The sequence below is a fragment of the Triturus cristatus genome, chromosome 9 (assembly GCF_964204655.1).
Source record: "Triturus cristatus chromosome 9, aTriCri1.1, whole genome shotgun sequence".
Taxonomy (NCBI): Eukaryota; Metazoa; Chordata; class Amphibia; order Caudata; family Salamandridae; genus Triturus; species Triturus cristatus.
The window spans coordinates 552,262,735-552,290,591 of NC_140592.1; the positions used below are offsets into that span (position 1 = coordinate 552,262,735).

At 46.5% G+C, this 27,857-nt stretch overlaps 1 protein-coding gene and 1 pseudogene across 1 annotated transcript in view; both read left to right on the top strand.

The window, feature by feature from the left end:
* LOC146798270 (uncharacterized) overlaps positions 1-27,857 on the top strand; it is a 673,832-nt gene that overhangs the window by 175,990 nt on the left and 469,985 nt on the right. Inside the window, exons 2-4 of the mRNA XM_085625555.1 lie at positions 4,792-4,918; positions 19,788-19,901; positions 22,632-22,745. Coding sequence (XP_085481681.1) covers positions 4,792-4,918; positions 19,788-19,901; positions 22,632-22,745 — 355 coding nt within the window. The remainder of the gene's footprint in view (positions 1-4,791; positions 4,919-19,787; positions 19,902-22,631; positions 22,746-27,857) is intronic.
* LOC146798272 (ATP synthase F(0) complex subunit C2, mitochondrial pseudogene) lies at positions 15,514-15,981 on the top strand (annotated as a pseudogene).

A 27,857-nucleotide genomic window follows, 5' to 3' on the forward strand; every position in this document is an offset into this window, starting at 1 on the left:
AAGGAAAGGGGCCGGCAGGGGCATAGAACGAGTGATGACCAAAGAGAGAGGAGACAAGAAGTGGTAGATAATGCATCTCCGCTCTCCCTCAAGAGAAACTGGGGAAACTACTGGTGTCTTTATTCCACAATTCAGTGCGTTCACCAGAATAGATAGCATTTGGCGTTTGCATCAGTTTTTTAGGTCTCCCCTGAGCCAGCGCTTTAGCGCTGCTCTGGCGAGAGCTATAGAAAGTGGGATTTGGAAGTGCAACCTAGTGCTTTTCAGGCCTCCAGCTACAGTGCATGTGCGCCGGGCGCGCGCACCATTTGGCAACCTGCTGATCACTTTCGTGGCCGCTTTGATGTTCTCAGTGAGCCGCGCGGCCACTGAGAACATCAAAGCGGCCGCGAAAGTGATCACCATATGCCAGCCTTCCCTGTGTTGCTTTAGCACTCACCCCCCCACCCTTCCATGTTACCCGTGTGACTCACTTTCTCTTTCATGGCCGCACGGCGTTAATTTCACGGCCGCACGGCCAATGCTTGTTGAAGTAGATATCTGAGTAAAGCCCTGCTCTTCGAGGTCACTCGCCCTGCGTGCTCTGCTCTCTTAATCCGCTCCGAAAGGATGCCCAGCGCCTCTCTGCCTAGTGCGCCTTTTCACCTGCCTGCGGCCCAAACGCAATAACACAATTCGGATTTACAACTGTAATTACGACATCGAGAAGGTGATATTTGCGCCAGTACCGGCTGGTGGCAACCTTTTGTTGCTCCTTGCCGGGGAGACGTTTACAGCATATTTTAATCCACGGAATCAGGTTAACTCTAAATGCGAGGTTTAATATTCAAATGTCCAGTTCCTAAAGTGACCCTGTGTTCAGGAGTCAGCTGCTCGCGAGCCTGTCCTCGTGCCAAGAACTCACGCATCCAGCGTATGCAGAGCGGGGGATTTACTTCCCTCTACCGATTACGCGAAGAGTTACCCAATCTGGCCCTCAAATTAGGTGTTATGCATCGAAGAACTGCCCCCCAACCCCCAGCCCCACCTCCGCACCTCAAGCAGGGCTCAGTTATCACATCCTCAGCGTTTAAGCTTCCTACTTTTTGCAAAATATAAATTTTTTTTGTTTAAATCTATACCGCGACTTCTCTCTCCAAAAAATGATTTTCCGGTAATGATGCCCAAAGCGGCTGGTGAAGAGTTCCAGATTTTTCATCGAAAAAAACATTTCTCAGAAATCTGCATATCGCGTCGAAAACAAACCGAGGGAACCTGCCAAGTGGGTCGGCCATGTATGTCTTTTGTTGTATGATTTCCATGGAGCGGATGTCTTACTGGTAAACATCTCTCCCTTCGCCAGGCCTGCCCCCTCCTCAAAACCCACTCTTACGTCTGGTCTCCAGGGAGATTTTTCTAGCCCAGGGAGGTTTAGAAGCCGATGTAAAGCGCTCATAAAAGCCATAGTTAATGCTTTTAATGCGGAATGCATTTTTAGCTCACGGCCGCGTAGTCTGTGCGCCAGTAGCGATGCCCTTCAAGCCACGAACCCCATTTTAAGGGGACGCGGAGGCACCTGGGTACATGGGTTTCGGAGGGGCGAGCCTTGAATTGACTTTGTATCCGGGGGTAGTAACACGGGCTGGGCCCACGGGACCAATCCTCGACCACACTCAAAATTTCCAGATTGTATTTTGGTTCCATGGGCTTCGGAGAAGAAGACGGGCAAAGGGTAGTGATTACGCTGGCATAAAAACGGTGCCAAAGCAGCAGACTGGGGGATGGAGGGAAGAGCGCTATGGTGGCAAAGCAGGCGGTAGAGCAGGAAAGGGAGTGTTGAAACGCTGCAACTCTCCGCGGCCTCTTATCCATGGTGCTGTGTTCGAAGAGGAACCTAATGTGGCCTAACGGCCAGAGCTGCCGGCTTGGGAGCAGGGAAACCGGGTTCAAGTCACGTAGTCTGCTCAACATCCTGTGATTCTGGGCAAATCATGTAATTTCCCCGTGCCTACCAAAAACAAGCATTGGCATAGCCAATAGGTCTCGCCTTTGGGACCTTGTAAGTGTTTACCCATGCAACAGTTGTTGTTGCACCAAAGAAATTGTGCTGCATAAATAAATACTTATAAGGTCCCAAAAGCGAGACCTATTGGCTATGCCAATGCTTGTTTAAATCTCCGAGCAAGCTGTTTGGAAAGAAAGTTTCTTCTGAACAAGTTTCCTTAAATACATTTTCTCCAGATATAAAAACATGACAAATGCTTGTTAATAAAGCATATTAACACTTTGTGCCTTATCTGTACTGACTTTTCAGCTGCACGTTTTACAATTTAATTCAGTGACTTATGAGAGCAGAGGTGGTTGGTCAGAAGAGGTAGAATCAACCTTGGGTTACCGCATGTATCATAAACTTGAACCTTGTTAATGAGGCTGTCAACACACCAGAGAATGAAAGGTCTGCACCACTAGCTCTTAATATTCTGTCTGATATGCTGTGTAAGCCAGTCCAACTAGGTTGCACTTTTCACTACACTCTTTTAGCAGATTTTGCAATATGGTGAGGAGGGACACTTTGTGAACCATTGAAAAGAAGCCGCAGCCTTGGCTGTGCAGATTAAAATGGGTGAGCTATGGGATGTTTCTAACCATGCCCTTGTGTGATAATCCACACAGACAGACTTGTGTGAGAACTATATTTTGGACTAGATCCGAAAAAAGTTAAGGTTAAACATTACTGTAGCATTCACAACATTCTGAATCAACGTTTTTCATTAGATAATTGATTGTATTAGTTACATGGAGCAAGGAACCACTCAAAACCGCATGTAGCTAAACTCCACGGAAGTTCTCTTTGCTGCAAAACCATATTCATTCATGGCTTTTTTGGCTTTACTTTATACTGCCACCATGCTCTTCGTCCCTTCGTTATATAAAGAGAATAGTTGGGTGGAAGTAAGTCATTAAGTATCCTCCTTAACTCCTTATGGCTGAATCATTGTAATACTATCACAACCTCCTATAACAAACCAAATTTGCATCTCTTCCATTAAATCACAACTTATGATAATAATTATCCAAAGTCTCCCATCCTCTCTCATTGTTAAGCGGCATCTTTCGTTATACAAGCCTGGTTCTTTCTTTTTACCATCTTCACGTCTACGCCCCGTTAACCCCATTGAAAAAACACATCCAGATTTGCCAAATTACTTTAATGCATAATTATCAAGACTGGTCTTTTTTTCGGTTCTCAAAATCTTGGGGAAGAAGCAAAGGACTGGGGGCTCTTACTAGGGCCAGATTTTAGCCGCCTTTTGCCCATATATAGGGGTTTTAGGCTATTTAGTGATTTGTTTTCCAGGTTCAAGTTGTTCCAGACACGCATGTGTTGTGTTAAAAGGGCATATTTTCTCTGCCTTGATAAATGTGGAAGCAAAAGAGACACAATTGATGGACGGAATTCAGAACAAGTCCAATCATTCACCCCCAATCAAGAGATCTGGGTTAAATCCATCATTCTTTTGCTCACAATGCAACCCCAGTTTAGACCTGGCCATATGCAAATCAGTCTTGACCCTGTGCCTAATGGGAACAGTCCAGCCCGAACTGCCAAGCCAGGTCCTTCCTGTACCGGAAACAAGCATCCTAGGGCCGGTTTCTGGGTTTCACCCCATATTAGCCATGATAACTTGAATCCAGTGGCACAGTGAGCCCGGGACCCACGTCAAGGCATACCCTGCGCACTTAGGGCAAGAAAGCAAAATACACACAATTGATGGATGGAATGCAGAACAAATCAAAACATTAACCCCCAGTCAAGAGATCTGGGTTAAATCCATCATTCTTATTCTCACCATGCCACCCCAGTTTAGACCTGGCCATATGCAAATCAGTCTTGACCCTTTGCCTCATGGGAACAGTCCAGCACGAACTGCCAAGCCAGGTCCTCCCTGGACCGGAAACAAGCATCCTAGGATTGGTTTCAGGGTTTCACCCCTCATCAGCCAGGATAGCTTGAATCCAGTGGCACAGTGAGCTCAGGACCCACGTCTGGGCATAACCGGCACACTTGCATGGTTAAGGTCCTTCCTGACAGACTGTTCCTTCCAGGTCTTTTCAGATAAGTGTCCAGGTCCACCCTGGAGCGGAAACAAGCATCCTAGGACCGGCCTGGCAGTTACCATGGATCCCAGGATGCTTGTTTCTGGTCCAGGGAGGACCTGGCCTGGCAGTTCAGTCTGGACTGTTTCCATGGGGCACAGGGTCAAGACTGATTTGCATATGACTGGGTCCAAACTGGGGTGGCGTAGTGGACAAAAGAACGATGGATTTAACCCAGATCTTTTGACTGGGGGAGAATGTTTTCATTGTCAGCATTCCGTCCATCATTTGTTTGCTGTAACACATTGATAAATGTGAAGGCAGGCATGTTCTCATGGAAAACAGTGGACAAGGAATGAACCTTATTCAGTCCTGTGTGGCTTTGACCCGAAGGTAAACCATCAATGTGCCATGTATCAGCCGCCCTTGGGCAGTGCTCGAAATATACATGACTGCCCTAGATATTTTGAGACTTTGCCTTTCTGCATATGCTCAAACTGCAATAGTAAACCAGTCGAAAGAACATGACCTAGCTCTGAGGCAGCAAAGGCACTTTGAATGGGTATGGCAATACTTGAGTGGCACAGCTGTGGCTCTGTGATTTTGTGTGTGTGTTTGAGGGTGGTTGGGAGGAGCCCTTCTGCTGTGTGTTTTACCATGTAGTTCGTTACATAAAAGCCACTAATCTCCTTTTACATTGCTGTATCCCTTCAGGGCCCAGTCACTTTCAGTGATGTTGCTGCCTATTTCTCGGAGGCAGAGTGGAAACTTCTAGATAAATGCCAGAAGGAGTTTTATCAAAATGTGATGAAGGAGATCCACCAAGCTTTGATTTTACTGGGTAAGAGGACTTTTTTCTGACTATTTATTTCTCTAGTTCGAAGGCAGATTTTCAAACACAGTGGACCTGACATCCCCTGACTGTGCCTAACTGTCAACTAACCAATCTAGCAAAATCAAGTAAACTATAAATTGACAATACTGAGTAATTCTTTGGAGATGAAGGTTACACACTGAATCACACCAGAGACCCTCCTACTACCCAAGGGACTCCACATAGTAATTGTGTTATATTCGGTTTGAAGTATACTCTTCTTTCATGGCACATAGCATTTGGGGGCTATGAAAATTATTATAGTGAGTGGTGCAGAGATCTTGACTCCGAAAAGCTGAAGTGGGATGAGGGATGCAGGAGAACATATAAATTCTGTAAGGAGCAGTAGTTTGTGTACTACTTACTAACCAGCTGCAGAAGCAAACAGAGCTGCCACAAATTAATGGTCAATAGAGGACTCTAACATAGCACCCCCTGCAGGTCCCAAATAGTCACATATTCTGAGCACTGACATAATGACAACAAGCATTTGCAATGCAATAGGTCTCACATTTACGCGACTTTAAGCTATTGCCTTTGTAAATGACGATGTCTTTTATTTATGTTTTAAAAACAAAAATCAAAATACAAGGCATAGCCATTTACAATGCCAATAGCTCAAACTCGCGTAACTGCGAGACCTATTGCATTATAAATGCTTGTTCTTATTGGCATCCATTTGGGAAAAAGGGGGTGGTGATGGACAGAGTTTCTGAATGATGCAGAATACTCTTACCAAGTCAAGAGATCATGGTTTAAATCCATCACCGTTTTTTAGCTCACTGCACCATCCCAGCTCAGAACCTGGCTACATGCAAATTAGTCTGTACCTGTCCCAGTGCATGATGGGAACAGGGCAAACCAAACTACCAAGCCAATTCTTATACTGGAAAGGAAACAAGCTTCCGGGGACCGGTTTCTGGCATCACAGCCTTCGTCGGCCCGGCTTGCCTGAGTCCTGATGGTGCAATGAGCAAGGGACTCACGTCTGAGCATACCCTCCCACACTGAGTGTGGATAAAATCGATTTGGGAAAAAGGGGGTGGTGATGGACAGAGTTTCTGAATGATGCAGAATACTCTTACCAAGTCAAGAGATCATGGTTTAAATCCATCACCATTTTTTAGCTCACTGCACCATCCCAGCTCAGAACCTGGCTACATGCAAATTAGTCTGTACCTGTCCCAGTGCATGATGGGAACAGGGCAAACCAAACTACCAAGCCAATTCTTATACTGGGAAGGAAACAAGCTTCCGGGGACCGGTTTCTGGCATCACAGCCTTCGTCGGCCCGGCTTGCCTGAGTCCTGATGGTGCAATGAGCAAGGGACTCACGTCTGAGCATACCCTCCCACACTGAGTGTGGATAAAATCGATTTGGGAAAAAGGGGGTGGTGATGGACAGAGTTTCTGAATGATGCAGAATACTCTTACCAAGTCAAGAGATCATGGTTTAAATCCATCACCGTTTTTTAGCTCACTGCACCATCCCAGCTCAGAACCTGGCTACATGCAAATTAGTCTGTACCTGTCCCAGTGCATGATGGGAACAGGGCAAACCAAACTACCAAGCCAATTCTTATACTGGGAAGGAAACAAGCTTCCGGGGACCGGTTTCTGGCATCACAGCCTTCGTCGGCCCGGCTTGCCTGAGTCCTGATGGTGCAATGAGCAAGGGACTCACGTCTGAGCATACCCTCCCACACTGAGTGTGGATAAAATCGATTTGGGAAAAAGGGGGTGGTGATGGACAGAGTTTCTGAATGATGCAGAATACTCTTACCAAGTCAAGAGATCATGGTTTAAATCCATCACCGTTTTTTAGCTTATTGGCATCCATTACAGCCTCATGGTTCAATGCTTTGATAACATTTTTCCTTAGTTTCAGAGAATTCTTAAAATGGGCCCTAAAGCTCTTTAATCTCGTCATGTCCTGTCCCTGGGATTAGCCCACAGTGCTAATCTTAGATTGCAATTAGCCAAATAACAAGCTGAATCAGACCACCATTTTGGGGAGTGGAAGGCAATCAATGAAAGCCCTATAAGTTTCCTTTATTGCTTTTTCTAAGAAGCTGCCTGGGTGTGATCATTTCCAGACCAGGCACAGGTTACTATTCTTGGTTCCTAATTGCAAGTTAGTGTTCGTGTCGGAGACACAAAGAGTAACCAGGAGATCGAGGGACACAGTAAGGGAGTTATGATCTCCAATTCACAAATCAACATTCTCACAGTTCTTAACACGACTTACTAGGGAATGGCAAAAAATATATAATCTATAACACAGCTGCGTCTACGGCCAAAATAAAGTAGGGACAACCGGCTTTTGTGGATTATATAGATCTTGGGAACATATTAAGTCCATCTCACAAATAAGGTTGCTGAGCTTGGTGCGCAAGGTGGAATTGTCCTGTTCTAGTGTATAGACAGTTAGAATTGCATTTAAACTAAAATCTCCACTGACTATTGCATTTACACAATTCAGGCCTTCACTGTGTTGCTTGATGTGGCCTTATCCATTACTGAAAACAGATTTTTTAAATGATCCATGTTTGAATATGAAAAATGATTATTATAAAAGTTAAATACACACTATTAAAAATTGCTATTGCATTTAATAATTAAAGGTTGAATACTCTTATTTTCCACAGGGACAGCTGTGGTGACACAATTCTGAGAAAGCTTAGTCTGTATTGAACACCCCCTTAAACTCTTTCTAATCTGGATGGTTGGGCAGCTTTAGAATAGCTGTTGTATCCATCATGGTGGATCTCCAGCTTTTCTCAAGTCTCTTGTTGCAATACAATAAATCCTCAAATAAAAGTATACCAAAACTACAATCTGCCTTCGTGGCATATCCAGCAATATTCTTGCTTACTGCCTTTATTATGCCAGTGCTACCCATGTATGGAGCTCCACAAATAAAATAATCTACCCTGAGATTCGTTCCAATTGCAGCGGGGGGGGGGGGGTCTCAATCATTAATCAATATCTGTAGCATCCTGGTGTGGCATAAAGCGGTTCTGTCATGAGACATTAAAGCCTGGCACTGAAGGTAATAAGTGACTAAACTTTTGAGACCTAGTAGTGGTGGGAAAAACAGGTTTATAATAAAAACCAAACGTGAGAGTCAAAATGTCACTAGAGATGCTAAAGAGATTACAAACTCGAGAAAGCAAGTGCTTCACAATGTGTGGATCCTTAAAATTGATGACAACGGGGGGCGTGGCTTGGTGAGCCAAGATGGCGGACGCGCCTTAAGCCGGCTTCTGCCCGCCCGTATCAATTATCCGCCGTAAATATCCTTGCCCCCGGGGCTGAGGTGCCCTGCCAGTGGGCAGTCACGGACGACGAGTAGCGGCGGCGCTTGGAGCGCTCCCGACGGCCTGGGCCCTCCGTGAGCCGCGGGGTGGCCGAGTGGCGGTTGCGGCCTGGAGCGGCGCTGGAAGCCGCGGCCTCGCGTGTGCGAAGAGGCGGGGCTAGATCTGCCCGAAAGAGGCTGCGGCGGAGAGGCGCCCTGTATAGGTGGCGGCCAGACGGCGACTCTGTGGGGCTGGAGGTGGAGCGGCGCCTTGGGGACGACGACTTGGCCCAGATTGAAGAGGTCCGGTGGAGGCATCCTGGGGCGTTCCGGCCTGGAGGGGCCCACGCGATAGCGAGGTGTGGTGAGTGTCCCGGCCCTGAGGTGGGGTGGCGCCCCGGTCCCCGGTGTGCTGTGACTGCTTCCCCCCCCCCCCCCCCCCCCTCTCCCCCCCGGATGAGCCAGTGATTGTTGGGGGTGCGGCGGCCGGTTCGGGTCGCGGTGGGGCGAGGTGTCTGGTGGGGAGCGACGGAGGCTGCCGGGCGGCCGCCCGGCCCAGTTGGTGAGGGCTGCGGCCTGTTGGATCCTGGAGACGACGGGACACAATTGATTTGGCCGGCTGGGTTGTGGTGGACGTCGCGTTTGCCCCGGGACATTATTGGAGCGGCAGCGCCTGGCCCCCCCTTTTTTGGCAGAGACTGGGCCTGGTCTGACGCGGGCTGAGTGCCAGAGGACCGGCTGGGCCTTGACCCCTGTGGTTTCCCATGATGACTGGGGCGGAGGACTGGTGACAGGGGCACTATCCTGGAGGTAGCCACGCAAGGGGGGGAGAAGATCCACAGTCGGGCCCGGGGGATTTTGCACGGCCGTGGCCTTGGAGCATCGGTCTGCGACAATGACCAGAGACAAACCTGGTGGAGGGGAGGCGAAGCAGGGGCCCATCGATAAATACACGGGCCCGGGCCTGGCGGGGATGGTGGCCGGGGGCCCTTCGGTGGTAGCGCCGGACCATGCAGCCCTCCTAGCAGCCATAACGCAATCCCGGGACATGCTGGATGCCAAGATTGGGGCAGTTGGTTCGGACGTGATGCTTCTGCGTCAAGATCTGCGAAACGCGGTGGCCCGCATTACAGAGACTGAAACCAGGGTGTCGAGCGTGGAGGATGAGGTTGCGACACTGAGGAAGCAGGTTGCGGCCCTGTAGTCGACCCAGCGGGGCCTGGCGGGCAGGGTCGAGGATGCCGAAGGGCGGGCCCGCAGGAATAACTTGCGCTTTGTGGGTTTTCCGGAGGGCTGCGAGGGGAACAACATGGAGCGCTTCCTCTCCCAGTGGCTAGAGGGCTGGCTCCCGGCTGAATCGCTGTCCCGCTGCTTCGTGGTGGAGCGGGCGCATCGGGTGCTGGTCCAGAGGCCGCCAGTGGGGGCCCGTCCTCGCCCGATCATCGCCAAACTCCTGAACTATCACGACAGGGATGTCATCCTCCGCCAGGCCAGGAAGAGGGAGCCTCTGCAGTTCGAAAATTCCTGCATACTTATATTCCCAGACTATACACGTATGGTCCAACAGCAGCGGCAGTCTTTCCTAGCGGCCAAGGCCAGGTTGCGAGAGCTTCATTTATCCCATGCTCTTCTCTATCCAGCGCGCCTGAGGGTCGTATATGAGTCCCGAACATTGTTCTTCGAGTCTCCAGAGGACGTATTTAAATGGACAGATGAGACAGTAAAGCTGCGTCCTCATACACCCCCCGGTAGAGAATCCGACTCATCCCAGATTGAGGCGGCGGGGACTACCTCTAAGAGGCAGCGGCGTTCCAGATCCCGTCGTCGTCAAAAGTCCGGGGGGGCCCGGCGTGGGGCTGGCCCGGAGGCAGGCCATCTGCCGGCTGGATCCTGAGGGCCCGGGAGTTCCTTGGGAGCAGGTCTTCTGGGTCTCCACGTCATGGACATGCCGCCGGCTGCTTCATTCTCCTTAATGCAGGGGGTTGCCTTGGCCCGGGGGACTGATGTGAAGGGCGACCACCGTAGCAAGTTGCGGGTGGGGTCTTTGGGACTTGGTTGCGGAGGGCACGTTGGGGATCCATTGGTTGAGAACTACTGAGGTTCATGGTTTGGGCCTGGGGAAGTTTCTCACCGCAAGAGGTACTTCCATGTTTGTGAGGTATGGGGTGGGGGGAGCGGGGTTGGGGGGACTGTTGGGTAGTTGGGGTTTTAGATTAGGGGTTGACCGCACCTTAGTACAGAGCTGGGCGTGGACGGGGCGGACGCCGGAGTCCCTGAGTGGCCATTATGTCTTGGGTATGTTTCCTATGGCGGCAGATTCCCGGGGGATTACTGGGCGATTAGCCACAATCAAAGTGCTGAGCTGGAATGTTCGGGGTGCCCTAGATAAGATCAAGAGGGGGGCGATCCTGCAGTACGCAAAGAGGGCCTCGGCGGACGTGTTAATCCTACAGGAGACACACCTGTTTGGGACGAGGGTGCTCTGCCTTCAACGCTACGGCTACACACAAGTGTTTCATGCGGGGTTTGTTTAGGGTTCCAGGGGTGTGGGTATCTTGGTTCACAAGCGGGTCTCTTTTGTGCATTCTCAGACATGGGCAGACACATATGGGAGGTACGTTTTTGTTCTGGGCCGGATTGGATCGGAGCGGGTGGTGTTCGGTAGTGTGTACGCCCCCCCCCCCCCTTGTCCTGGACATTCGCGGAACAACTCATGGCGCGCTGGGCAGACATCCCAGAGGTCCCGGGGATCATAGGAGGGGACTGGAATGATGTGATGGATCTTTCTAGGGACCGACTGTCAGGGGGCCGGGGGAGAGGGGGGGGTGGACAGACGAAACTTCACGCGCTGGTGGGTGGCCTGGCGTGGGTGGATGTCTGGAGGCGGTGCCATTGTACTGCTTGTGCTTACACATATTTGTCGGCGGTGCACGGCTCCTTCTCCCGGCTAGACTACATTTTCCTATCGGGGCTGCGGAGTCCCGGTTGGATGCGGCGGAGATCCTACCGCGAGGGCTCTCGGACCACTCCCCGGTGTCTGCGGTCCTGCGGCACCTGCAACAAAACGACTATAGGGTGCATATGACGGAGGCGGTAGATCGGTATCTGTCACGGAATGTGGGCTCCGTGTCCGGGGCGGACATGTTGTGGAAGGCGCTGAAGCCGACACTCCGCGGAGCGGATATCTCCTTCTGTGCGGCGGCCCGCCGTGAGCGCCGAGCGGGGCTAGTTTGGGCGGAGGCTGAGGTTCTGGAGTTGGAGCGTAGGGGCCGGGGGGATGGGAGTGAGGCGTATTGTCGGCAGTTACTTTATGCGCAGCAGACATATGGCTCCCTGCTGCTTGACGAGGCACGTCAGGTGTGGCTAGCCACTAGGAGTCGAGTGTACCAATGGGGAGACAAGTCGGGTGCAATGCTGCACAGGCTGTGCCTTGGGATGTATCATGCTCAGGACCTCCCAGGGATAGTGGACCCCGGGGGCATTCCCATAGTGGACCCGGGGGCGCTAGCCAATAGCTTTGCTACCTACTATGCAGGTCTATATAGTCCCTGTGAAAGCCTCACAGCAACGGCCGTGGAGCGATTCCTGAGTGATCAACCTGTCACGGCGTTATCAGAAACGGCACGGACGTCATTGGATCTTCCGCTAACAGTGGAAGAATTGGGGGAGGCGCTGGGTGGCCTGAACCCGGGCAAGGCCCCGGGCCCGAATGGGTTCCCGAGTGAGTTTTTTAAGAAGTATTTTCTCCAATTAGGTCCACATTATACGGCGGTGGTGGAGGAGGCCCGAGAGTGTGGGTTGTTGCCCCGGGACTGGAGGCATGCTGAGATTGTAGTGTTCCATAAGCCGGGCAGGCCCCCGGAGGAGCACGCCTCTTATCGTCCGATCTCCCTCCTCAATGTGGAGGCTAAAATTCTGGCGAAAGCCTTGGCCAATCGACTCCTGCCATACATTGCCTCGCTGGTCCATCCGGACCAGGCGGGGTTCATGCCCTCCCGTGCCACGCGACATAACATCCGGCGGGCTCATGTGGCGATCGCTGAAGTGCAGCGGCTGGGGATCCCGGCAGCCCTATTGTTGGCGGATATGGATAGGGCGTTTGATTCCCTTAGCTGGCGTTATTAGTTCCTGCTGCTGCAGCGTTTGTACTTCGGGCCACGGTTCCTGTCCTATGTGGGGCTTCTCTATACGGAGATTACGGCTTCGGTCAGGGTGGCGGGGGTGTCCTCATTGCCGTTCCCCGTACGGCGTGGAACACGCCAGGGGTGCCCCCTGTCCCCGTATCTGTTTGCCCTGGCCATGGAACCGTTGGCGGTGTGGGTGCGAATGGACGCGCAGATCTCCGGATTGGAGTGGTAAACTGGCCTGGCCGATCGTATAGCCCTCTACGCGGACGATGTCCTTTTTTTCCTGACGGACCTCGACCGAACGGGGCCCAGGCTGCTCCGTATCATGCAGATATTTGGTGAAACGTCGGGTCTTTTCATGAATTCCCAGAAGTCCACATTATGTGTTCTGGGGGGTTCGACTCCGCTGCAGGAGTGGGCGTCCTCGGTGCGGATGGCGGAGGGGGGGCTTCAGTATTTAGGGGTATTCTTATCACCTACTCCTGCGATTTCTTGGGGGCGAAACGTGGTGCCCGTGTGGGAGCGGGTTTGCCGGGACATTAAATTGTGGACTCGCATGCCGCTCACTATCTTTGGCCGGTCTGCGATTTTCAAAATGGTGGCTCTTCCTCGCCTTCTGTACCAGCTGCAGAATCACCCTTATGTGATCCCACCGGAATGGTTCCGTCGGGTGAACTCGACCCTGGGTCAGTTTCTGTGGGAGGGTGGGGTGGCGCGAGTGGCCCTACAGACGTGCTTCCTCTCAACATATGCTGGGGGTCTGGCAACGTCGGATCTGCTCTCATATTATCATGCCTCCCACCTGCTGGTTCTGAACGAGTGGTGGTATGGGAAGGGGGGGACCCGGCGTACGCTGTGGAGCGGCGGCTCATGGCCCCACACACACTTCATACCCTGCTTTACTCCGCCGTGCATCGGGCGCGTTTGCCACCGGTGACGCAGGTAGTTTTTCAAATTTGGCGCCAGGCGCTGACGCGCATTGGGTGGTGGGGCGTGCTCACGCGGGAGACCCCTTTGTGGCACAATGGGAGACTACCACAGATGACGGCTCTGTCAGGGTTTGAGGGGTGGGATCGGATAGGAATCTCCACCATAGGTGATGTGGTGCGGGGGTGCGTTCTGAAGTCCTTCCAGGAACTTCAACAGGAATTCAGCATGCCACGGACGCAGTTCCATAGATATCTACAGTTTCGCCACGCACTCTCCCCCAGCCTGGCGGGGTTAGACTCCATAGCTGACTTTAGCCCAGTGGAAGCGAAGCTTTTTATGGGAGACCTTCAAGAAAAGAAATCTCCAAGATATATCGAACGCTCGTTATCCTCAGCGCCCCTTCGCTCCAGCAGCTCAAAGGGAAATGGGAGGACGATGTTGGGCCCCTCGACGAGACGGACTGGACAGATGCACTGGCCTCGCCTCGGGGGGCGGCCATAGCTATCCAACTCCGTCTTATACAATTTAAATATCTGCATAGGGCTTATTTTACCCGGCGGAGGCTGTGGCGGGCGGGCCTGATTGTCTCTCCGGAGTGTCTCCGCTGTGGACCGGAGGAGGGCTCCTTCTTCCACACGGTGTGGCTTTGTGGGTCATTGTCTCGGTTTTGGAGAGGGGTGTTGGCTTGCTTATCTGAGGTACTGGGCTGGGATCTTCCTGCAGTCCCCAAGCTGACACTCCTGCACATTATGGAGGATATTGGTGGCAACATATACAAGAGACACTTATTGCTGCTGGGTCTCACGCTGGCCAAGAGGGATATCGCCCGGGCATGGAAGGCTCCGGCTGTCCCCTCGCTGAATGTGTGGAAGAGGGGTTTGGACTTTAATATGGGCCTGGAGCTCCCCATTTTTGCAGCTAGGGGGTGCCCCCATAAACATTACAAGATATGGAAGCGGTGGGCAGACTATAGGGGTCTCCCCCTGGAGCCAGTTCCAGAGGAGCGGGAGGAGGGGTCCATCTAGTTCCCCCCGGGAGGGGGGGGGGCGCACGCAGGGACTGGGGTTGGATCTGTCCGGCTTATGCTCATTCAAGCTGTCGTTTGTTGGATACAGTACGATGCGGTCGGGGGGAGGGATCCGGGAGGCGGGAGGGGGGAGAGTTGGGGGGTTGGTTTTCATCTGAAATGCATTCCAAGTATCCTATTATGATAAAAATGTCAATGTCATGATCAGTGCGCTGCTTGGGCCGATACCTCTGGGGTTTCAGGGGCCGGCAATATATGTGTTTATTGACGAATAAAAACTATTTAAAAAAAAAAAAAATTGATGACAACTGTATCTCCATCAGCTGTTCCTTTAGGTGACCCAATCCCAAAAATATGCCTTGCAAATACAATTTGGACTGAAAGTGCTGGACTATAATCAAGATATTTTGCGAGAGAATGCACAACCTTAATCTTTAGTTGTAAATGATATTCTGAGGCCTCTTCTTTCAGAGGAAGTATGTTGGCTAAAGTAAGGACATATGGGCAAGCATCTTGGGGGAGATTAATTACATAATATAGCCTTATAGCCCGCCGTAGTGGGCTATACCGGCTATTACAGGCCCGCTGCATCGTCAGCGAGGGACTTTAACAAAGCAGCGGGACTTTATAGCCGGTATAGCCCAGCTACGAAGGGCTATAAGGCTATTAGAACATTCTGCCACTAGATGGCAGAATGTTCTAACAAATAAAAGAAAAGCTTCAGGGAGCTGAGGGGATTGAAATCCCCTCAGGCCCCCGAAGCCTTTGTTCAGCCAGAGCTGTGAACAAAGAAGCATTGGAATGTTGGAGCTCTCGGCTTATACCAGCCATTATAAGCCCGGAGCACTCCATTGTTTTCAATGGAGCTTCCAGCATTCCAATGTTCTAATTCAGTTTACAAAGTAAATCTCTACCCAACAGGTTCACAGGGCTTGTTTCCCTAACCATAAATTCAAGCTCCTTTGTAACTGAACCTGTTGTCACTGGAAGAGAAGCTGAAATTTGATGAACCACTTATTTATTTGAAAAGGTTAGAGCTTAGACTTCTTTTCCTTAGAGGGATAGGTTAGGAACCTACACCACTTTAAATGTGGATTTTGAGTAGACCATTAACTATGCCTTCAGTGTCTACATCCAGATCTGCACCAAGAATGCATCCTCGCTTTTTTTTCCCCTCTGTGTCCCTGAGCAGCTGCTTGTGTATCCATCCCTTGCTGACCCTCAACATGTACACCTGCGCCAAGTTTGTGTCCGACCCCTCCTTGGTGAAAAAAGGCTCCAGGCTGCTTTGTCGACCACTCTCTGCATCCATGCTGAACTGTTCTGAAGCCAGCACAGAGCAGAGTCTCTCCGTGCTGCCAGTCCAGAATGTATTGACCCAAGTCGCTTGCAGAGGGTTTCAGACCAGTGCTGTTTCCAGAGATAGCAACACTGCAGCCAAGTTCATCTGCGCTGGTGCTGCCACCGTAGAGTGGCTGGATCTGGTGCCGGCATTGGTACAGTGTTTGGGAGTCTCATCATTGGCTATGCCAGAAACCCATCCCTAAAACAACAGCTTTTTACTTATGCCATTCTGGGCTTTGCTCTCGCCGAAGCCATGGGTCTCTTCTGTTTGATGGTCGCCTTTCTCATCTTGTTTGCTATGTGAGGGGTGTTGACAGCCCTGGCTTATTTTTACATTTATGTTCAGGTATCTGTGACTTCAATCGTTCCTTCCATTACCCCGTGGGCACTTGTAATTCCGGACTATTTGCTCTCCATTTCAGCTGCTGTGTTCAGGGCCTTGGCTGGCCCCCTATTACTCCGAGGGAAGGTGAATAAAAACTGTAGTTATCGAAAATAAAAATGCAGTCCTCCTCCCCCCCCCCCCCCCCCCCCCTCCCGCCTCTCAGGCACAGTCCTTGTGTCTCACTAGTTCCTTGTAGCTAGGATAGCTGCAAATTGTGGAAGTTGATTACTAATCTGATTGTCTTGCAAACTGTGTGCCAAATTCACTTGTACCTGTGTATTCTGTCGAACTTGTACTTCATTTTGTAGCTGTAGCAGTAAACATTGTCAAGAAGTCATATCTCTGTAGAGCTGTTGTGTGTTCTGCACGTGTCTGTTGGGCCAAGATCTGTGAGACCATCACCTCATTCTGTGAAATGAATTCTTACAGGTACCATCTGGGTCTCATTGACATATTCGATCTGTATCCTCTATGCTAAAGACCCTCTTTTCAAAATCTGTCACACTCCAGGCTTCCTTTTCCCATTGTTACCATTATAATTGAAGATGTTACCTCTACCTTGACTCTTGCCTCCACCTTGCTTTCCAGCATTTCACACTGTTGAAGTTGTGTTCTCAGCTGTAGTTCCATTCCCAGCACAAAAGCAGACGTGAAATTCGACACACCTTCTTTAGTAGGAGCCTCCATCCCACTCTATGTTGGTACACCTGCATCAGTCTCAAATAATAGTCACGTATTGACTCTTCTGTGTCCTTAAATTTGTATTCATAACATTTCTGCATTCTTTCATTATCTACTTTCACATCAATGTCATTAGCTAGTTTCTCAAATGCAAGACACACTCATTTACCTGCTTCTAGAATCGGAAACCGCAACTAATTGAATGGTAATGTCAGAAGTGTATTACTTAAATAGCATGAGTGCAAAAATGTTGCAGATTCAACTTACATGCTGAACCTCTGCTTTCACAAGAACTCGCTTCAGCGATTTCACAATCACTGAAAAGGCAGATCTTTCTGCAATCTATGCTTTCCGTCCTCATTTTAGGGTGAACGTCTTGCACCCAACAGCTCATCAACCTCTTTATTTTCCTGATCTGAATCATTCTGATTTGATTCTTTAGATTTTTCCTTCAACTGATCTCTGGCCAGCCAAACCACTTACAGAAGCAAATACTTCCACAGTGTCTAACACTTCTATACGCCGGTTTTCACTGCAGTCTAAAATCCATCCAAACCTTAATAACTTTGCCAACCCTAGCCCCTTTTATGTGTCTCTGATTTGCTTTTTCACTTGCTCGTTTTTCTCACTTGTTTAATGCTTCAAGATACACAGACGTTGGCTGAGGTTTCATATCCTACAAACATCGCCTCCGAAAAGATTATTTTTTTCTAAATCAGATGTACTGTTCTCAGTAACTAACTTTGTGTCACTCTCTGTGACCGTGTTCCATTGTTTCAATAACAGACGTATGCATTAAACCTTAATAAGCATTTCATGGGCTAGGCTTCCCAGCTGCGGAGACAGTTATGCCTCTTCCAGCAATTTTTCAGGCTTAACCATACTTTGTACCCATTGTTAAAATCACAAATTGAAACAAAATTCAAATGAATGCAAAACAAATGCACACTAAATGAATGCAAAACCGAGTGTTACAAATACAATATACACTGAAACAAATGAAACAAAATCAATTGGCAACTGTATATGTGATCACCAGGAAGCAGGAAAGGAATTCATACTAACCACAAGTACACTATCAAGTAGAAGCACTATGCAATCACACCAAAAACTAAGCCTCGATCAACGACACCGTCCTCGAAATAGTTTTACCTTTTTCACAAATAAAGTAGTACCACTGCTTCATTCCAAATTAGTACACACAAACACCTTGGCTATTGAAAAAAACATAAATCCGAAGCCTGAGAAACTGGCATGCCACACTTGAATCCTCCATCAACACTATACTTGAATCGTAAGTCCACCAAAAGTCAACACTTTGAATACATTAAGTGTCAACACACAATCAACAATAGTGGCATCAATAAAAAACACCAACACTGCCCTAAATTCACACTTCTTCCTTCCGCATCAAAAGTGCCTTCTACTTACCAGTGAAAAACCGAATCACCTCTCCCCGGGACAGTCCTCCTGTCTGAGAATTCTCAAATTGGAGGTTAAAATTAATTTAATGCCCACCACAATTCTCAGTCAAAAACGGTTAATGCTTCTGTTCTACTAAGAAGGGTCTATATTGCAGGGTTATTGTGAAGCAAACTAGATTCTGAACCACGCCAAGACGAATTTCACCAAAGACACTCATTCTTTTCAAAGTATTAGATGTATTCAGTAAATATACTTAGCATTACACTAGCAATATGAGTATCAAATGCAGCACCATTATCAGTAAAACAGCATGCTCACAGGACATGGATTGGAAAAAAATATGCATGCCAAATTGAACGAGCATAATCAAATACACCAATCATTAGACTGTACAACAGAGTGGTCTGCACAAGAATACCAACCTGAGCTCAAATGTGCTCATAAAGTTGCTTGTAGAATGAGCTTGTGAAATGAGCTACTTGCCCAATACATTTGTGTGACTTAAAAGGTTTTGAACAAAACAAACCATTCATGTATCTAAAACTAAAACTAATTTGTGACACCTTTAATACAGAACATTTTGTCAGGGATAGGAACCAAAATGTTACATGATAAAAGAAATGTGCTCTTGCTTTACGTCCAGACACTTGTATCTTTAAAATGCAAATACATTATGATTTTCTGTGCAGGCGTTCATTACATTTATGTACATTCCGCCAGATGGGAAAAAAAACAACTTCAGAATATATTTCATTAAATCATTTCTTTGCACAACATGTCTTGCATGTACTTCATGGTGGATGGAAGAACCATAAAATATAACAGTATGAGAACATTTGCTGTTCTGCCAAAACGCACCTCAGTCCGCGCGACCTTGTAATGTTACATCAGTTAGTCGTGGAAAGATACCACAGACCAGCAACCCATGAAGTTAAACAAATGCTTAGTATTTTTCTATATTGTAGAGAAAGAAATGTATGCACATTTATTTGTTCTGCACGTTTAAGGCCTACTTTGTTTATTAGTAATGTATATGACAGAATTATTTAGTTGTTAATTAGCTTTCTCAATGGCTCCCTCTGGTAATTGAAGATTATCACGTCATCACAACCTCACAACTTCATTGTCATCATATCTGATCCTTTAGACTCGAAGAATTTCAGAGTTTTCAATGTATCATATTCTTTAACTTCTTTTTTGTTCATTAATTTCCTTTTCTTTCAGCCTTTGGACTTGGTTTGTTAATTAGCCTTCTCAGCAGTAGCAAATGCCTAGAGGTCATGTCTGCTGGTAAAGGCTGTTAATTAGCCTTCTCAGCAGTAGCAAATGCCTAGAGGTCATGTCTGCTGGTAAAGAATTATGGGCTATATTTAGAATTTAACAAGGCGGTCCATTCGCTAAAAAGTGGGAGATGTTTAATCCTGCATAATTAGATTGTTTTTAACATCAATGCACTCTTGGTAAGATGGGCGGCGGGCCTGCTAGTTTTGACGGGTGTCATGGGATCTGCCCAACTTTATATAATGCCTGATGACTCTATGTAGTAGTGCATGTTTGTGACTTTTTGCAGAATTCACCTCATTTCAAAACTAAAGCAGATTTTCATTATTTCCTGAAAGGCTATAAAATTGTGAATCGGGACATTCTGCTGAGGGTGTCAAATGGAGAGGAAGTGCAGCTGCGGGGGCATATTAATCGAGAGAAAAATGAAGGCATTACAGACCCTCCTGTAGGTGAGTGCTACTGGTGTACCAACGGGAAGGACCTACTTGCATACCTACTTTTGTATACAACATGCAAAAGAAACCCTTGAAACCTGCACTTTTTTTAAGCTGCCCATCACCTGAGCAGCCCTGTTGACAGTAGTCGTCAGGTTTTTGGTTCAAATTGTGCATCATGGGTGTGAAATTTGTATGGCGATTTGATCTGCTTTGTGAAAAGTTTTCTGAAAATGTTTTGGGTGGGGTAATATCTTTTTAGGTCTCGCCTGAGACAGCGCATACTGTCTCTTCAAGACATTTAGTAAGTGGCTTTTAAAAGTGCCACCATAGGCTTTTGGTGGCCTAAAGCTTGAGTGCATGTGAGCCTGCACCCCCGCAGCCGTCATCTGCCTTTCTGTCATGGCTCATTAAGCCTCCTCCCCCCCCTTGCTGTCTGCTCTCACTACCCCCCTCCCTTCTCCCCCTCCCTCCTCGTTAGCTTGTTATTCTCAACTTCGCAACCCTGCCGTCATAGTGCTTTCCCCATAACTTTTAGCTGTGTTGCATGGCTGAAAGGTATGATGAAATAGCGCTGAGGTGCATTTGAGCGCTATGAAAATAGCGCTATAACATGTTAGTTGGAATGAATGGAGCCACAACAAACACATCTTTGGCTGCACCAGGCTGGGCCTGAGCACAGAGCTCATTAGTGCTATAAGGTATGTTTTCAGTATATCAAGCACAAGATACTCCAGATTGTAGCCCAGCTGAGGAGCCTTAGAAAACATTTCTTGGTTTCAATGTATCAATAGTAGTACACTATACTGCTAGGTGAAATGATCCGCATTCACGGATGACTGTTTGTGGAGGGGGTTGGTCTGAAAGGGAATAGATGATGATTTATGGACCGGACTGCCGGTGCGGCAGTCCGGTCCGAACTTGGAAGCGGGAGAGCCCTGGTAAGAGGAGATCTTGACCTCTACCTCTCTGTTGGCTACCTTTAATGTATTGAGCTGTTTCTCCCCCTCTCCATGTGCCACAACTCACTGCCGACCATAGGTTGAAAGGTTGGGTGAGACCCCTCACTTGGGACTCACCGTTGGCACATTTACGCACCCCCCCCAACTCGGGAGGTGGAGCTCATTCGACGTATTTCAATCTGATTCGTCACACTTAGGTCCTGAAGAAGTGTCGCTCGATTTGGGAGCCCTTATGACACGAAACATGTCGACCTGATACCAAGTAGCCACCAAGGTACCTTAAGCCCGACAGGTGGTTCCACTGCTTTTATTAAGACCCAGATCAAAGAGTGAATAAAGAAACTACGATAGACCTGGAGCCTTTTTTAATAATCACTTTTTCACATTACAAAACACATAGCACTGACTGCCCACATACATACCTCACATACGGCGTCTCTACAGATCAAAAGAACTCCGCCAAAGTTGCCACCAGGCCCGTCGGCCATTGCAGCGCCGGTCCGACGAGGAGCGCCCTATGATGAAGCATGACACCCCTAAAAAGGTGTGTGAGGGCAACATGATCTGAAATTCAGATCCCCCAGTGACTTGAATCCCGTGGCACGCAGTGACAGTGTCCTTGCCCTTGCCACATATGCTATATAAAAGGAACTGATTACCCTTTACTTGTATTGCACATCCATCCATTCACCCATCCTTTCTTTCTTCCATTCTCAACTCATCCAGCCACCCAACTCCCTTCCATGCACTCTTCCATCTTTCCACCCTTCCATTCATCCTTTTGTTCCAGCAGTCTTCCAGTCCTTTTTTCATTCATCTATCCTTTCACTCGTCCTTTCATCTTTCCAAACCTCCTTTCACCCTTCTTTGTTTTGCTCTTTTCCTCCCACCCCCTTTCCTTCTGTCCCTATTTTAATTCTAACTTCAACACTTCCTTCTTTGTACCCTTCTTTTGTTTCAAACTTCCTTCCACTCTTCCCTTCACATTTCTTTGTTTTAACCTTCCATTCATACTTGTATCCTTCCTCGTTCCTTCCTTTTTTCCCTTCCTCATTTCACCATTTATATTTAGCAATCTATTTCTTTTCTTCCCTCTTTGATTTTTTTTACTTTATTATCTTTCTATGTACCTCTATCTGTTTGATGCCTCTACTTTTCTGGTTTTCCACATTTTATTCATTCAATCCTCTGTCTCCTTCACGCACTTGGCTCAGTTGTCAGCCGTAGGCCTACACACCTCAGCTCTTTCTGTTCTGCAAACCTGAAGACAGACGAAGCCCTCAAAGAGTCAACATTTTAGTGCCTTCTCAGCCAAGTGGCTCATGTCAACACCCACCACACCTCTAGCTGCTATAGTAGAGGGTTTAGGCATAGCCAGTAGGTCTCGCCTTTGGAACCTTAAGTGTTTAGTTATCCAGCACAATATCTTTGGTGCAACAACATAAACTGTTGCATGGCTAAACACTTATAAGGTCCCAAAGGCGAGATCTATTGGCTGTGCCAATGCTTGTTTAGTATGGGATAATATCCTTAACTCTGCAACCACGTGAGGGAGTCCTAAATGGAAATTTTGTAAAATCCTCAAGATTTGTTTAAGCACTATTAATTTTGAGAAAAAAGCCTCATTTTGGTTTGTAAAGAAGATACAGACATTTTATTCTCCATTATACAGGGGAGCCTTTCTGTAGGTGGCTTTTGACCCATCACCTGGTTCACCCACAGTTTTATGATGCAGTATCTGCTGCCAGTGGTTTTTGACTAGCCCTTGATTTTTTTTTTGTAGCCATCCAGCCTGATATTTTATTGAGGATCAAACAGGAAGTTCAAGAGCCAGGTGATTGGGATCCGATTAGCTCAGAGGATACAGATGATACAGATGTTGATATGCCTGGGGCAGGTGAGTCTGCTGTTCTCTTTACAGTTTTGGATGTTTCAGAGCTGTGTTACTCTGGGCGAATGTACTGATTTCAGTGCATACCTTTTAGTTCTATTCTCAAGAGACTTTATGGGAAGTACCCGGACTACTAAAGGTTTCTGAGGTAGATGTCAACACAGAATTCTAATCATGTTGCAGGCGGTTTCTGTTGTGGTAATAGGCTTTCCAGCATGTATATTGGATCTCTGCATTATACTGAATGTCTTAAGAAATTGCCAGCATGCATCTGTCATCTGAGAGATTCAAAGTATTCATTATGGAGCAACAGGTCTCTGAGGAGTCCTTGGCTCGCATTATATAGATTATTTTCGCGGATGCAGGTGAGTAATCATTAGAATGGAAAGTATTGCATCATTTACAATGTCAGTAGCATGGAGCTTCATGTCTGAGCTGTTTGAAAGGGGCTTGTAATTACCACAACATTGATCTAGCCTGAGTGATTGGATTAGGAAAAGAGATCTCTAGAGTTGATGAGTTCTTGTGCATAGAGCAGTACTTGTCTATGAGAGTTATTAAAATCCTCCGTGTTATTCAGCATCTTTCAAGTGCAAGTCAATTTTTCAGCATTGAATCTAAATGTCTTAAATGAATTGGAAAATCTTTTTCACAGAAACGTTGATCTTAGATGCCATGGAAGCCTTCTGTGTGTATTCTTGAGGCCGGTCCTTCCTGGGATTTTCATAATTTATAACAGCACAGATAATTTTATAAACCGTTTTAAAAATATTTGTAGGTAAATGTTTTGAAATTGAAAAAATAAAATAATTTTCTCCTTTTTTTATTTTTTTTAAAGAAGACAGTGATGTGATTAAAATTGGATGCTTCCTTTCAGTAGCCATAATGTTCTTCACCAGCTTCATTGTGCTCTATCTGCTGGATAGAGAAATGTCCCATACCATTTCAGGATTTTGTTGGGACTTGCCTTGGCTACATGTTTTTTCACTCAGGAGTTTTCTGCAGTTCATCTTAATCTTTTTTAAAGGGGCCATCTCCTTTTGCGTCTGTTTAAAAAGTGAAGCCTTTGTGGTTGAAAAGCCAGGAGAAATCGATACACCAGATAGATTTCTTCTCTCACTGAAAGAAAACAGTGATGCATCCAGTTGTGAGCATTACAAGGAGATACATTTGTAGATTAATAAAATCATTTAATTAACATTGACCTCATTAGGGCTGGCCATGAAGTGTTGTCAGACTTCTGTTCAGCTTAAGCTTTAACCCTAAGTTAGCAAAGTCAGTGTCTATCCCTGATGGAAATAGTCTATGCTGCTGTACCTTTTCTACTCCTAATTATGTTCCTAGTTGGCTTCCTCACAAATAGCAGTTGCAAAAGTGTTGGGCAACCAAGTCTTCATTAAGACCATCAACCATACCATACCGGACCTTGTTATCCAAATCAAATCCTGACTGCCTCGAATTCCACAGCTGCAGTCAATCAGTCAATATTCTTTTTATTCGATTATTAGAAATAACCATAAAAGAACAGACAAGTATCCCATGAAATATGCTATCAAATTACAATAAGTAGGTTAAAACTGAGGCATAAGTAAATAACTCATTAAAAAATCCACAGTTACGCCAACATATTGCGTTTTTAAGAAAAGCTCCCGCCGCAAGACAAACTGTATCATTTGCTGCCATGCGAAGAAAATATAAGGCTGGCCTGCACTGTAGAAACCCCTGCCTTTTTAAAATAGGTAACATAAATCTTCGCCTAAAGGGTTCATAACATTTACAGGACAATTTAAAATGCATCAGTGTCTGAGGGGAGATATCATCAAAAAGGCACACAGAAATACATTTTGGATAGCATTGCCCCAACGGAAAACACAGATCACACCTAATGGAGCCCATATGAAATCTAGTTATGAATGACCTCCCTGTGTTTATTAATCTGTGAAAGGTAGGGCTTAATCCATGGCATGTCTTAACGATAACAAAGTCGCTCACAGACAGTTTTCCTAGTTCCTTTTGATTCCCTAGCAAACACAGCCAATTTCTGGAATAACTTGGTCGACCCAGACTAATGGCAATGTTTCTGATATAATTCAGCTAGGAAATGTTCCGGCCTAGATCACAAGACAGACATTTAGAGATATTTTACCTATTGAGGACTGCATGCTTGTTCCCCCCATATCAAAATCCAGAGAAGCAGGGGGGCAAACTTTATACTACATAATCTAAGCTCAGTTCCTCATGTTGTGCAAAACATGGGGTGTTGGGCCCAACTCCAAGCAGATGCCTACAAAACAGATTCAATTCTTGCTACATAGTGTGGCTGTTCTGATACCCCTCAATGGGAGTCCCAAAGGTTAAAACTGGTAGGCATTTTAGTTTGTACTCCTCCAACAGAGGCAAAATGAGCTTATTGCCAACTTTATATGAATGTTCAAAAACAGCTTCCACTGGGACGTTAAACGAGCGCACCACTTAGTAATGCATGGTAACTAATTTCACCTGGCATCAAAGGTTACTCCCAGATAGAAGAACTCATGAACATAACAAATTATGTGTCCTTTAATAACCACTGGTCCTGGTTTGCTCTGGGGGTTTACTACACACCATATAATGGGTTTTAGATATATTAACCTCTAAGTCCAGGTCATCCATATATCTGACAAAGGCGTCAACAGCTCCCAGTAAGCCATTCACAGTTTAAAAAAGTAAAATTATATCCTCAGCATACAGCAGAGCTTGCATGCCTTGGCCAGTTACAACTGGAATGTCTTTACACTGGTAGACTAAAAAGGAGTGCAGACCATTAATATATAAAAGAAACAAAATGGGACCTAAAACACATCCCTGACGAACACCCCTAAAAAGACTAAAAGATTCAGTGCACTCTCCCTCTGTGGCTAACCTGACTGAAGCTCTAACTCCGTCATGGGGCACCTGTAAAAATTCCACAATCAATCAATAAAAAACTTTATTTCGTTTTTTTACAACCATAAAAGTATACACTAAGCAGCATATAAGACAATAAAGTAAGCAATTAGAACCATAAAATACACAATACATTTCTTAAACTTATAGTTAACATATCCTTAAAATAAGAGATAAATATCTTTAAAAATTATTTTTTAAAACAAGCTGTCCTTTCTTGGGTCTCATCGACATTCAAGTATGTCTTACACCATACGTCTAAACATATATACCTCATACTCCCTATCACTTAAAAGATCTATATTTCATCAATACTCTTTACCTTTAAGGAACTCTTTAAAATTATTTAGATATTTACCAATGGCACAGGCTATATCTAAATTCATCATTCCCACTAAAAGATTTACAGCTTGCATACTATTTTTAATATCATATTTTAAAAAAATCGGACCTAAAATCTCTTTGTATATCTAACGTCCTCCAGCAATCTACCAATATGTGTAATATATCACACGTAGTACCTAAAGAGCAAGTGCATTTTCCATTGCTGTTTATCATACGTTTTTTTACCCCTTTGTTCATGTAACAAGGGTTTATCCCAATTCTCAATCGTAGCACTTCACGCCTTAGCTGGCAACTAGGTAGCCTGTCGATATAAGGATAATGTAGATAATTTTTCCATGCTGAGGCCATATGGGAAACTGAACTTTTCTGTGATGGGTGCTCTTGATCAAGGATTCGAGACGCTTCTAATCCCAGATTCCTAAGATCTTTCTTATCTAACTTCAGTTCAAGGGATTGAGGGCCCCACTTTAGGTTTAAAACACCATACGCTTCATTAATTGAGGCGCTCGTCTCTTTTGCCCATGTCAGTTCACTGTTGGCAATTTCATTTTTGCACCACTGTGAGATTTTTTGGTCCTCACCCGAACCTAGCCGCTGCCAGAAACGTAATAAAGACATGCAGGCTATGATGCTCCATGCAGTGGTTCCCAATTCTAATCTTACCGCTTGTACCATAGACTAACTTGGCAGCGCAAACAAACGTTTGAGGATATTTCCCTCCTCTTTATCCCATCTATTTTTGCCACTTAAATAGAGTACCTCTGCGCCATACAAAAATTGTGGAGGGACCATTGCTTGATAGGCCTTTAACATCGGACTATCAGACCTTTCACCGTATACACTATTAAATCTTTTTAATCCCTTCACTGAAGTAGAAGCCCTCATTTTTAATGCATCCAGATGGGTACACTCTACTACTCACTCTACTACTCACTCTCTACTACTCACTCTCTACTACTCCCTCTCTACTACTCACTCTACTACTCACTCTCTACTACTCACTCTCTACTACTCACTCTCTACTCACTCTCTACTCACTCTCTACTCACTCTCTTCTCACTCTGTTCTCACTCTCTACTCTCTGTACTACTCTCTGTACTACTCTCTGTACTACTCTCTGTACTACTCTCTGTACTACTCTCTGTACTACTCTCTACTACTCACTCTCTACTACTTTCTCTCTACTACTTTCTCTCTACTACTCACTCTCTACTACTCTTCACTACTCACTCTCTACTACTCAACTACTCTCTACTACTCAAGTACTCTCTACTACACTCTACTACTCACTCTACTACTCTCTCTACTACTCACTCTCTACTACTCACTCTCTACTACTCACTCTCTACTACTCACTCTCTACTACTCACTCTACTACTCACTCTACTACTCACTCTACTACTCACTCTACTACTCTCTACTCACTCTCTTCTCACTCTCTTCTCACTCTCTGTACTACTCTCTGTACTACTCTCTGTACTACTCTCTGTACTACTCACTCTGTATTACTCTCTCTCTACTACTCTCTACTACTCACTCTCTACTACTCTCTACTACTCTCTACTACTCACTCTCTACAACTCTCTACTACTCACTCTACTACTCACTACTCACTCTCTACTACTCAACTACTCTCTACTACTCAACTACTCTCTACTACACTCTACTACTCACTCTACTACTCTCTCTACTACTCACTCTCTACTACTCTCTACTACTCACTCTCTACTACTCTCTCTACTACTCACTCTCTTCTCACTCTCTTCTCACTCTCTGTACTACTCTCTGTACTACTCTCTGTACTACGCTCTGTACTACTCTCTGTACTACTCACTCTGTACTACTCTC